This window comes from Urocitellus parryii, chromosome 8 (assembly GCF_045843805.1).
Source record: "Urocitellus parryii isolate mUroPar1 chromosome 8, mUroPar1.hap1, whole genome shotgun sequence".
Taxonomy (NCBI): Eukaryota; Metazoa; Chordata; class Mammalia; order Rodentia; family Sciuridae; genus Urocitellus; species Urocitellus parryii.
This window is the reverse complement of record NC_135538.1, coordinates 60,374,080-60,386,687: the sequence shown is the minus strand read 5'-3', so window position 1 is coordinate 60,386,687 and position 12,608 is coordinate 60,374,080. Positions and strand designations below refer to the sequence as shown.

Sequence of the window (12,608 nt, the reverse complement as noted above, 5' to 3'; positions counted from 1 at the left end):
CTCTATGGCCTTCATCATAAATCAAGTGTCCTAATTCCTGTGGGTTAGTTTCCGAACTTTATTCCGTGCACTGGTGTCTGTGTATTCTTGGACCAAAACCACACAGTCTAAATTGCTCATGTCTTTAATTTTTAATATCCATTAAAGTTCTCCCCTTTTATTTTTCAAGGCTGACTGGACTTTTCTTTACCTTTGAATTTCCATGATAACTTTTTATTATTTTGTCAATTTCCATACACACAAACACACAGCCTCAAACACAAACATGCTGAGATTTTGATTGGAATGACACAGAATCTGTAGATCAATTTGAGTAAAAATTATATTTTTATGAGAGTGAAATTTTTAATCCTTGGTTTATCCTCCAGTACTTAGATCTTGTGTAATTTCCCTCAAAAAAATTTTAGTTCACCACAAGGAAGTTTTGATCTTACTTTTTTTTTTTAATTTGGCAAATTTACTCAAAGGATTTGATGATTTTAATGTGTATGTAGATGTAAAATAAACTTTACAAAACTTTTTTATTTTTATTTATTATTTTTATTAAGAGAGAGAGAGAGAGGAGAGAGAGAGAGAATTTTTAATATTTATTTTTTAGTTCTCAGCGGACACAACATCTTTGTTGGTATGTGGTGCTGAGGATTGAACCCGGGCCGCACGCATGCGAGGCGAGCGCGCTACGGCTTGAGCCACATCCCCAGCCCTATAAAACTTTTTTAAATAAATGTAATTTTTAAGTTCGCTGCTAGTAGAAACAAACTTGATTTTTATTTTAACCATGCTAAAATTAATTTCTATGGATATAGCTTTAAATTTATATATATATAATTTATATTTATATATTTATGTATATAAATATATTCCTTTTCTTATATTAGCAAGGATTTTTAGTGTGTAAAAAAGAGAAGTAGTGACAGGCATTCCTAACTAATTCCCTACCTTGGAGGAGAAACTTTTTTTTTTTTTTTTAGAATTTATTAGCCTTTATTTTTCTTTTTTTTTATAACTTTATATTTTATTTATTTAAATGTGGTGCTAAGGATCGAACCCAGGGCCTTGCACATGTGAGGCGAGCGCTCTACTGCTGAGCCATAACCCCAGTCCTGAGAAACTATTTTTAAAAATTGTTTTTGACACACAATAATTGTACATATTTATGAGATACCTACTTATGTGATAATTCAGTGCATGTATAAAGTACGGATGGTCAAATCAGGATAATCAGCATCTCCATCTCTTCAAACATATTCTGTTTGGATCCTAAGATTTCCTCTCCTCTAGCTCTTTGTGAAATAATATGCAATATAATAAACTACTGTCACCCTATTGTTCTACAGGACATTAGAATTTATTCCTAACTACATTTTGGTATAGGCTATCCAACCTTCCTCCCTCTCTCCACTCTTGCCTACCCTTCTTCTCTTCTAGAAATCACTTTCTCAGAGAACATGTTAACATTGCACTATGAAGTATGATACCTGCTAGTTTTTTTTTTAATAGATAACCTTTATCAGATTAAGGAAGTTCCCTTTTATCATAAACAGATGCTAAATATTCACAAAATGCTTTTTCTTCATCTACAAAATACTCGTGAGATTTTTAAACCTTCATTCTGTTATCATAAACCAAATTATTTTCCTAAGTGGTAATCCAATAATTATTGACATTTTAAGCATTCAAATGAGCTTGCAATCCTCTTAATTACACAATCAGGTGTGTGTGTGTGTGTGTGTGTGTGTGTGTATGTCTACATATATATGCAAATTTTTTGCAGAACCACTTGACAGTATATTGCAGTTTTCATTACATTTCACTATAAATATTGTTTATCTCCTGAGATTTAGGATTTCCATTATTATATCTAAGACCTAACATTACCTAATGATGCCTTACCCATATTCAAATTTTTTTCAATGACCATAAAAACACTCTTGTAATTTTTTTCTGATTCAGGAGTCAGTCAAGGATTTTATATTACATCTCATTATTACATGCCTTTAACATCTTTTAACCTACAACAGTATCCTCATATCTTTTAAAATAATACTTCCCAGTAAAGTCATAAAGGAAAATATAGATTTGTTGTTAACATTTTTAATTACAGATTCAATTTCTTCAACAGTCAAATATTCAGATTTTCTATTTCCTCTTTCATCCATTTTAAAACTTTCTTTCACCTTAAGTCCTCTGAATCTGACAGAAGCCTGGACATCTTCTTATCCTCCTCTTTTCCTCCACCTCCTTTTCTGGAATGGATAGTCACCTCTAGAGAAGAGTGGCCCAAATGCCAGTATAACATTTCTGGTTTGTTCCTGCTTCCATATCTTGGCCCCATATTTCTTCATTGCTTTGGAAGTTGCCTGATATAAAATAGCTTTATATTTTAGAGTTTTTCTAATTCTAAGCAGAGGCCTGTTACAAAGTACTTTTATCTAGACTTTTAGGAATCTGCAATTTTCAAAGTAACTATTTTTCACAAATACTCCCAAAAAACTGCCTATCATATCCCATAAACAACATGCCTTTCCCTTTATAAACTAAATGTCTACCCATCAATAGACAGAATAGCAGCTCCTGCTAATACCTTTCTCTTTCTCTTTTTGTGGTACTGAGAAGCTAATATTTTTTATGTCCTTTTCTAATCATTTTAAAACTGTTTTCCATCCCAAGTTTAGATTCCTCTATTTTTTTAATAGTAAAATCTTATGTCCTTGATAATTCACCTAAACCATACTCCTGTCCAGCTACCTACCTTTTTTCTTTTCCTTTTGCTTTTTGTAATACTAGGTATCAAATCCAAGTCCTTGCACATGCCATACAAGTGCTATAATACTAATTATATCCTCAGCCCCCAAAACTATCTTCTAATTAATACTTTTCATAAAATTATTAAAGGTAAGAGGCACAGAAATGTCAAAACCTCAATATAACAGTCGTTAAAATCTAAGAAAGGAATAACAAATAGGTCTTGCATGGAAAAATACTGAAAGAAACTACATAAATTCTGAATTGATCTGTATCTGTAAAATCATTAGATCATTGTGCTCTGCAATAATTTCAAACATTCTATTCTGATTCTGGGGGAGATATTCAATTAAGAACTGACTAAGGAACTGTAGGATCTTATTACCCACCTGCCTACAATTTTTTTTTTTTTTTTTTTTTTACACAAATGGAGCACAACTTCTCATTTCTCTGGTTGTACGATGTAGAGTCACACCATTCATGCAATCACACCCATACATAGGGGTAATAATGTCCATTTCTTTCTTTCATCTTCTCCCCCATAATCTCCCCTTTCCCTTACCCCCTTCTGCTCCATCCAAAGTTCCTGCATTCTTCCCTTGCTCACCTCCTGCCCATTATGGATCAGTATCTATTTATCAGAGAAAACATTTACACTTTGATTTCTGGGGATTGGCTTACATCGCTTAGCATGATATTCTCCAACCCTGTCCATTTACCCATAAATGCCATAATTTCATTCTTCTTTAAAGCTAGGTAGTATTCCATTCTGTATATATATACCAGTTTCTTTATCCATTAATCTATTAAAGTTGCCTACCATTCTTGACTCACATATTCTAACTTCTACCTATCTCTATTGTACAAATTTTATCTGTCTCCTAAAATGATTTAAAACTTAATAACAGAACTATATGCCTAGCACATGATGCATTTTATTGACTCACTTTCTTAACCTCTTTTCAAAAAATGTTCTTACTTGTATCACACAAAAAAAAAAAATACACTGGCAAATTTTGTTGTAACAAGAATATAGGTTAATCTGAGCATGCTTACCCATCAAAATTCATGAAGGAGATGAATTTGGGGTACTTTGAATATGTGGATATACTAAGGGTCAAGAATCCTATTTTTAAATGACTTATAATTACTGCCCCCTAAAACCATGCCTTATTATTAAAATAATGTTGAAAGAAAACAAATTTATTAAAAGATTTGGGATACATTACATGTAAATGACAAGGGACTCTTAAAAATAACAGGAAAAAGAAAAGCTGCCATTTGTAAGACATCATCATCATTACTGGTAACGAAGACCACAGAGGACTTTTAGTTGGCTTCTCAATATTCCATTTGTTTGCTGAGAATACCTACTGTATCCCTTACAGCACATTAGGCACTAGAGTGCAAGGCATTCACACCGTGCATTAGGGAGGAGTAAGAGGTAAGAAATTATCAAGCAATGAGAAAAGTACTCTAAAAATTATGGAATCTTTTCAAAATGGTGATAGTCTAATGATGTGTTAAAGATCAGAAAGGAATCATGCAGAACACAAATGAATGACACTGAAGCTACTTCTTCAGAGATGAGAAGCAATTACCAGTTAAACATAATGGGGAAGGTTATTTTAACACATGAAAAACAGAGAAAAAAAATTCAAAAAGTAAACACTAAATAAGTTGGAAGAAAGGTTGTATACAATACTATTGCAAAAAAAAGAATTCTCTCAATTAATAAAAGAGCTCTTTTTATATGTCATTTTAAACTATTTTATCTAAAGGGTAAAACAGTAAAAAAAAGTGAACTTTCTTTTTACAAAGATCAGTCTATTGACAGTGAAGAAGTTGGAAGAGTTTAAAAAAAAAAAAAAAAGCGGAGGAAACAGACCACTGCAATGGTTCAGACATGAGATGGTCAAAGCTTTTGATAGGGCAATAGTAAATACATAAAGGGAGAAAATTTTAAGAGTAGCTGAAAAGTAGACCTGACTAGGACATGATCCTTGACTAAAAAAAAAAAAAAAAAGGAAAGGTAAGAATCCAAGATTTCTAGGTCTCCATTAGCTATATGCCAACCACAGAATTCACTTCCTCCTGTTTAAAATGTCTATTATTCTGACTAATCAATATACATGGTCTTAAACAAGTGTTTCATATTATGTTATACACAAATTATTCTTTTTATTCTTTTGCTTTACCTTTTTAATATAATTACACCAAAACTATCTGCGCTAAAAAAGAAATACAGTAGTAACCTATCTTTTCAAAAATGCAAGTATTAATTACATTTCTAGTATCAGTAGCATCTTCACTCAGAAAGGGTGGCTAACTACTAATCAACTATTAGTTTAAGTGAATTTGTTATTTAACTGAATTAAGCACAAACTTTAAAAAGAAGGTATAAAAATCATTTGCCTAAATCCAATATCAAGATTTCATCTGTCTAGGAAATATTCCTTTGAGATAACACATGTCCAAATAATCAATACTTTTAAACACATCAGTTGGTTGATTAGTCCCTAGTATGAATTAGGTATTGCATCAAAAGGATTACATTTATTGACTGGTATGTTAAAAACTCTTTTTTGACTTGTGACTTATTTAGAGAATTAACCTAAAGGGTAAATATTATTTTTAAATAAGATTTATATAAATAATCTATATAAAAATAATTTAATCAATATTCAGTATAAATATATTCCATTACTGTTTTTTCTACATGATCTGAGGCATTTTTATTATGGAACTAAGGAAAAGAAAGAATAATTGCTACAGTTTTTGAAAAGTACTGTACTCTGACAATGGGGACACCAACATTTTACTAATGGAAGACAACAAAGACCAGAAAGGCTCACATCAAGTCAAGATGGACCAGAGATTTTTCATTTTCACTACTACTAAAATAAATAAATAAATAAACTCAGATTATTTAAATATAAAATCTGATTCTATTTCAAATACTATCACAGAACTCATCAAGGTGTGCTCAATTTCTCTTAGACTCAAACAAACTAAGTTTTACTGAAGGTCTTGAACTTCTGAAAAATGTGCATGACATTTATTTTGTATTTTCACAATCTAAAACAATGAGGACATTCAACTCAACAATATACTATATATCACAGGCCAATAATAGGTAAATGACATATCAAAACAATTTTTTTTAAATCTGAAGATTTGATAATCATTAATAAGTCTTCAAGTTTTGTATACATATATTTAATAGAAATACTTGTCAAAGTTAGTGTAAGGGAAGAAAATTACCAACCAGTATAAATATATTCCATTACTGTTTTTTCTATGTGATCTGAAGCATTTTTATTATGGAACTAAGGAAAAGAAAGAATAATTGCTACAATTTTTAATATGGATCTAAATTTTCCCTCAAGAAATCACCTGGGAAATTTTTTTCCCATATATTTGAGAAATGAATCTTCAATAAAATCCTAAAATATGCAAGGCATTAGTCTAGCACTAAGGAAAGACTATTATCAAGAAAAATAATGTACTGTTATCATGAAATTTACATCCTAGTGGCAATAAACAAGCAAAGTGTCAGATAATGTTGTTATCGGAGAGTTTTATTATAAAGAGTGACTAGGTGGCAACTTGAGATTGGATGGTCAGTGAAGACTTTGTTAAGGAAATGATTTTTTAGTAGAGCTCAGACTGACAAGAAAAGATCTACCCACACTAAGATTATGACAGAATAACACTCCCAGCACAGACAGCCACATATGCAAAGTCCCCAGTACAGGCAGTAGTGTGGTAGGTATGAGTAAATGAGAAAAAGCCAAATGTCTGAAGAACAACTGGTGAAAGCAAAGATAATGAGATGTTGTGAGGTCAGAGGGAAGGGTGGAGGGAGATTCCATGGGGCCAGAGAATGAGTTCGGAATTTCTGTAGGCACAAACCTGCTAAATCTGAAAAATTTAAACTACAGCAGTGTTAACTATGCCTTTTAGCTAATCAAGAATTTGGAATAATATGCTGACTTTCAATGTACAAACAGGTTATTTCACCAAGTTCTTTTCTTTCATTTAGTTTTTAACATTAGAAAAATAACCTGCATTAAGTACATTACAATTTCAAATTATAATCCATTAATAATGAAAATGTTAGTGTAGGTTGGGAACTGAAACAGTCATAAGATAGATTAAATGCCATGACTCACTATAGTAGGTGGTCATCTATAATAAGAGATTGAGCTACATGGCTTTTAATGTTTCTTAGAGCTATATTAAATTTTTTTTTTTTAAAGAGAGTGAGAGAGAGAGAGAGAGAGAGAGAGAGAGAGAGAGAGAGAGAGAGAGAATTTTCCAACATTTATTTTCTAGTTCTCGGCAGACACAACATCTTTGTTGGTATGTGGTGCTGAGGATCGAACCCGGGCCGCACGCATGCCAGGTGAGTGCGCTACCGCTTGAGCCACATCCCCAGCCCTATATAAAATTTTTAATTAACCTTATCATTACTTCAGGCAGTGTCTCCATACTCTAAATTCCTATAAATCCCTCATATCCAATTATACTATAATTAATGGTTTACTTCCACCCTCACCACTCTATACTAAACTTTGAGAGGAAAGACTATCTTTCATCATTATGAACACTTGCTAAGAAATTTTAGCTTTCCATCATATAGTATATAGTTTATAAGGAATCTAGTTTGAAATCTGTCTGGTTCTTTAAAAAAAAAAAAAAAACTATACCTATTTGTTTTGCAGCTTGTAATATGTCTTTTAAGTCTTCATTTATACTTTGCATTTCACTCTTCTCCAGGTTTTCATTCAAAAATGTTACTATATTCTTCCATGTCGGTCCCAAATCTAAAACTTGTTCATGAAGTTTGGATCGCTTTAGCTGAAACAAATAACATAATACAGAGAACGACTGGTTAAATTTTTTCTTAAAGTCATAGCTTAGTCCATATATTCTGCAATACAGAATACAACTTGGCACTATGTGTAAGATTTTGAAGTTGTATCTACTCAGATCCAAGTTACTCTCAGAATGAACTTTATTTAAATGTGACTTCACAGAATCTCACTTGTCTAAAAGATACGTTTAATAAAAGATTATTTTTTATAATTTTATTTACAATGCATACCCATCATGAATTTCTATAGCAAAGTAAAAAGTTAAACCAACATCCAGAAGATGGTAACAAATGATAACATCCCACATACCTCTTCCCAATTTCCTTTTTGTGTGTGTGTGTGTGTTGTACCTTTTTTTTTTTTTAAATTTTTATGTGATGCTGAGTATCAAACCCAGGGCCTCACACAAGCTAGGCTAGTGCTCTACCATTGAGCCACAACTCCAGTCCCCCTCTTCCCATTTTCTAACTGCTTATTTTTAATATCACTCGGACTATAATATATATAAATAAAAGCTTTATGTCCTACTTTATAATGAAAGGCATTTAAAGATAATTAGATTTCCATAGTTGATCTCAATATATTCAAGTCAATACTGCTCTCCTATAATACTATAACTCTTTGCTTGAGACTAACAATCTTTTCATTCACTAGAACTAACTACAGAAAGCAATATAAACTTTAAGTCAAATCACTGGCTTTAATCCATAGATAAAAGTCATGAAACACTCTAACCAAATGAAAAACTGGCAAGTCAGGTAGAAACTGTAATTTTACTCTTGATTGTATTCATGATATTCTTTACTCATCATTACCTTCCTGTTTTCTAATTTTAAATGGGGCTGGTCAATCTGGGTTTAGTGGGGAAAGAATGGGCAAGGATAGATATGAAATATATCAGCCATAAAAAGAATTGTTACAATAGAGTCATGGGTCCATAATGATTCATATTACTTTTATGGGTCCATAATGATTCATATTACTTTTATCTCTACTTTTGTATGTGTTGGATATCGTCTCCACACACCCCTCAACCCCTACCCCCGTTCCACCCCACCCCCACTCCAGTCCTGGGGATTAAATTCAGGAGAAGTGCTCTACCTCTGAGGTACACCACCAACACTTTTTAAATTTGATTTTAAAGGGTGTAGTAGAGTGACAAAAGCTGGCCTCAAACTTTCCATCCTCCTGCCACAGCTTCCTGAGTGGCTGGGATTATAGGTGTATGTATCATGCCCAATCATGTTTGGCATTTTCTGAGATAAAAAGTTTCAGCTTTTTATATATACCACTTTTGGGAAAAAAAAAAAAAAAAGTACTAAAAGCCAAAAGGAATAAATGAAATGATATGGGACAAGCAGATAGTCCTTATTCACTTTCAAATTTTAAAATCTTCTGTTCCATAATAAATTCTGAATTACCTGCTAAAGGCCTTGAGGAAGAAGAAAAGAAAAGAATTCAAGTGTAAACTATCAATAGTAACTAATGGTATAGAATATACCCTATTTTTAGTGCTGTGAAAAAATATAAAATAGCTCCTATTGTAAAGGTTTACTGTTTTGTATCTGACACAATTCTGCATTGTTAGAGGAAAAACATCTAAAAACTGTTCTTCCTAGAATCAATCTTTAAGTGAGGCTATTAATAGAACTACATAAAGACTTCTAGCAATAAAATTCCAACCTACTAGGAAATATTATTATCCTAAAATAAAGTCAGGAATCAACACCTGAAGTGACTACTGTTGTTTAAAAGAACAGTGCAAGGTCAGATCCTTCACAAACTATTACATGGCTCATTTCTTCATATGTGCAGTTCATGTATAGTTTCAACGCTATAAAGTTCACAATAATATGACTAAACTTCCTAAACATTTACCCTTTTTCTAGTAAAAAGTCAGTCCATTATTTATGTGTTGAAATGTCCTTAAAGGATTCAACTGATTCTTAATACTACTTTAATTTTTTAATAAATTTCAACAACTTAAAGATAAATGGTTTTAAAACTATCCAAAATACATTTTGGTATGAACAGCTACAGGTTTTGCTATGCAAAATCACATTCAGGAAGAAACACAGTAATCTAAACATTAAAAATAAATAAATTCATCATAGTAATACAAACATCCTCACATCTACCAACTGATCAAAATCTATATTTTATGGGCTCAACTGTGTCCCTCAAAATTTATATGTTGAAGTCCTAACTCCTAGTACCTCAGGATTTGACTGTATTTGAAGACAGGGCCTTTATAGGAGTAATTGAGTTAAAATAAAGCCATTTGAATGGACCCAATCCCACTGACTGATAAACATACAAGAAGATGAAATCTGAACACTTAAGGAGACACCAGCAACATGCTGATACAAGGAGAGAAGACTCAGAGGAAATCAAACCTGCCAATACACCTTAATTTCGATTTCTAGCTTCAGATTGGTGAGACAATAATTTTTTGTTGTTTAGCCTTCCAATCAATGGCATTTTGTGAAAACTAACACACCACATGTCAAAGGCATTTCTAAGAATCTCTTCTAAATATTTTATAACTATATGCACAGTTTTTTTTCTGTAAGTCATGACATAATATACTTTTATTTTTGTTTAATATTAATTAAATTTGTAAGTACATGTAATTTTTTGATACTTTTTATATAAGTTAGTTTACTCACCAGGAGAAATTCTTTGTCAAACCATATACCCTAATTTGTAGTACAGAAAATACATTCATTGAACCTATATAGGACAGAGACTGAAGAAGTTCCTTTCATAAGACAAAAGTGACATTTCAAAATGATAACCATTTTGCCCTGGTGGAATCTATATTTACAGCAAAGGTAAAATTAATATTTATTGTATAAAATGACTCATGAGGAAACTTGTCCACATATTAGTTATTATGAAAAGTAGGAGTTGATATTTACTAGAAAAGCTAAAGAATCTGTAGTCAATGTAAATAAACTTTTGTTTCTTATTTTGTTTCATATTTATTTTTGAAATTTTAATCATAAAGTGACTTTTTAAATAACAAGTGTTTTCTTAAGAGGTTTAAGCCCAATTATAAGCATAAGCCAATTATAAGACCAACTACTGAGCTCAAGAGATTAATATTTATATTTCTCATGTTAAGGTACAGACATTGTTTCTGTTTGATAAAAATTTTACCAGAGACCTAAAAACTTACTCAGATAATTCAGAAGTAAATTACTGGATTATATCACAAAATAATTTGAGCCAGGGACCTTAGCAACAGAAAAATTATAGTTCTGATTATTCCTCTTGACAGTACAGTGATGGGTGCTTAATATTAAGTTGTCCCATAGGAACATCAGTACACCTACTCTCCTTCTTGGTCTCATGCCAAACAAGATAAACCTTCCATTTTAGCACAAAGAACAAAAAAGCAATGTCAAATATATGTACATACTCTATAAGAAATAAAGGCAAAAAACTTACCTTTAAGTCAGCCATTTCTTCACTATAATTATCTTGCTTGGTAACATTTGAAAAGGAGCGCAAGGCTCCTGTGAGGCGAGGCAAAGCCATCTATTTCTCAATCAGTGATCCCTGCAATGAGAAACCTGAAACTGAAACAAAACAAGATGATATTTATCTGTTCAGAAATGGGAGGTATAATCGACTCAAAAAACTGACCAATACAAGGCAAGGGGGAGAAAAAACAATTAAAAATTCTCCTGATACATTTCCAACTCTTGAAGGTTTTTTTGTTTCATTTTGTTTTGTTTTAAATAACACATTTACTATGGTTGCAGAAAAGAAAAAGGAACAAATAGATATTTGTTTCAGGATATTACTATACTATTACTTCAAAATGACTTCTATACAGTATTTGAATATAAGCCTTAAATATTGTTTTACTACTACCAATAATATAAAGAGATGAAGAAAACTGACAATATTTCCCCCAATTTTATTTTACATGCACTGATTTCAAATTACACAATTTTCCAGTGGTTTTCTCTGTTTGCAATGCTCTTCCCACTAATGTTCATATATTTGGCTTCTTAACATGGAACATTTTTGGTACTCAATAATTTTTTTTCCAATTAAAAAAAGGAAGAAAAATGGAGAAAATAGGAACAGGAGAAAAAAAAAAAAAAAGAAAGAATCAAAGCAGCTGGCGATGGTAAACTCCCAGGAAAAAAGAAAGTCAGATAACTATGTCTAGTCTCTGTTAGCATGCTGGCAATTAAACAACCAATCTCCAGGCAAATAGATTTAATAATATTTGCATTTGGAGAATCCTTATCTATCTCTTTTTAAGATTGTCCTGGCTTAAGATTGCTTACTAGAACAAAACTACTATTTACAGTTATAAAATCCCCACAGAATGTCAAATAAGTTTTCTAAGTCTTAAAACAATGCTCAACTAGATTCCCTCCCCACACCACTCTCCACAGGACATTTGGCAATATCTGGAGACATTTTGAGTTATCACAATTAGAAAGGAAGTGAAAGTGGTCTATGATTTCTGATGGGTAGAAGTCAGTGAAGCTGCTGTACACTCTATAAAACACAGGATAGCCTCTCCACAACAAACAATTATCTGACCAAAACTGTCCAATATAAGAAGGAAAAAAAACAGATGGATGGGGGCAAGGGACATACAAGATATTTTAGAACACTCCCAGCTTCTGCTGTTCCTTTTAACTAAATCTCTATAAAGCTTAATACCTAGAAAATCTGACTCATATATTAAAATAATTAGATATTACATAACTGAGATTGAAAAAAATGAAAGAAGGATTTTTAAAATACTGAATAAGAACTTGCAGGGTTTGAAAATGTATTTTAGAAATAAAAATATATAATTGTTAAATTTGAAAACAATCAACAGATAGACTACAAAACTGATTAATCACAGCTAAAAGGAAAAGTATGACCTGAAAGAGAGCACTAAAGAAATAATCCAGCACACGTCACAGACAAAGAAGCTCAGTTGTACAGTGTTTGCCTAGCATGCAC

General features: G+C 31.8%; 1 protein-coding gene across 2 annotated transcripts in view; it reads right to left on the bottom strand.

Moving 5' to 3' along the window:
• The window catches only part of Ascc3 (activating signal cointegrator 1 complex subunit 3), a 348,955-nt gene that overhangs the window by 323,966 nt on the left and 12,381 nt on the right, over positions 1 to 12,608 (bottom strand). For both annotated transcript variants that reach the window (XM_077801715.1, XM_077801716.1), the window contains exons 2-3: positions 11,079 to 11,209; positions 7,458 to 7,608 (exon numbers count right to left, since the gene is read on the bottom strand). In XM_077801715.1, the coding sequence (XP_077657841.1) occupies positions 7,458 to 7,608; positions 11,079 to 11,168 (241 nt within the window). In that variant the 5' untranslated portion in view covers positions 11,169 to 11,209. The remainder of the gene's footprint in view (positions 1 to 7,457; positions 7,609 to 11,078; positions 11,210 to 12,608) is intronic.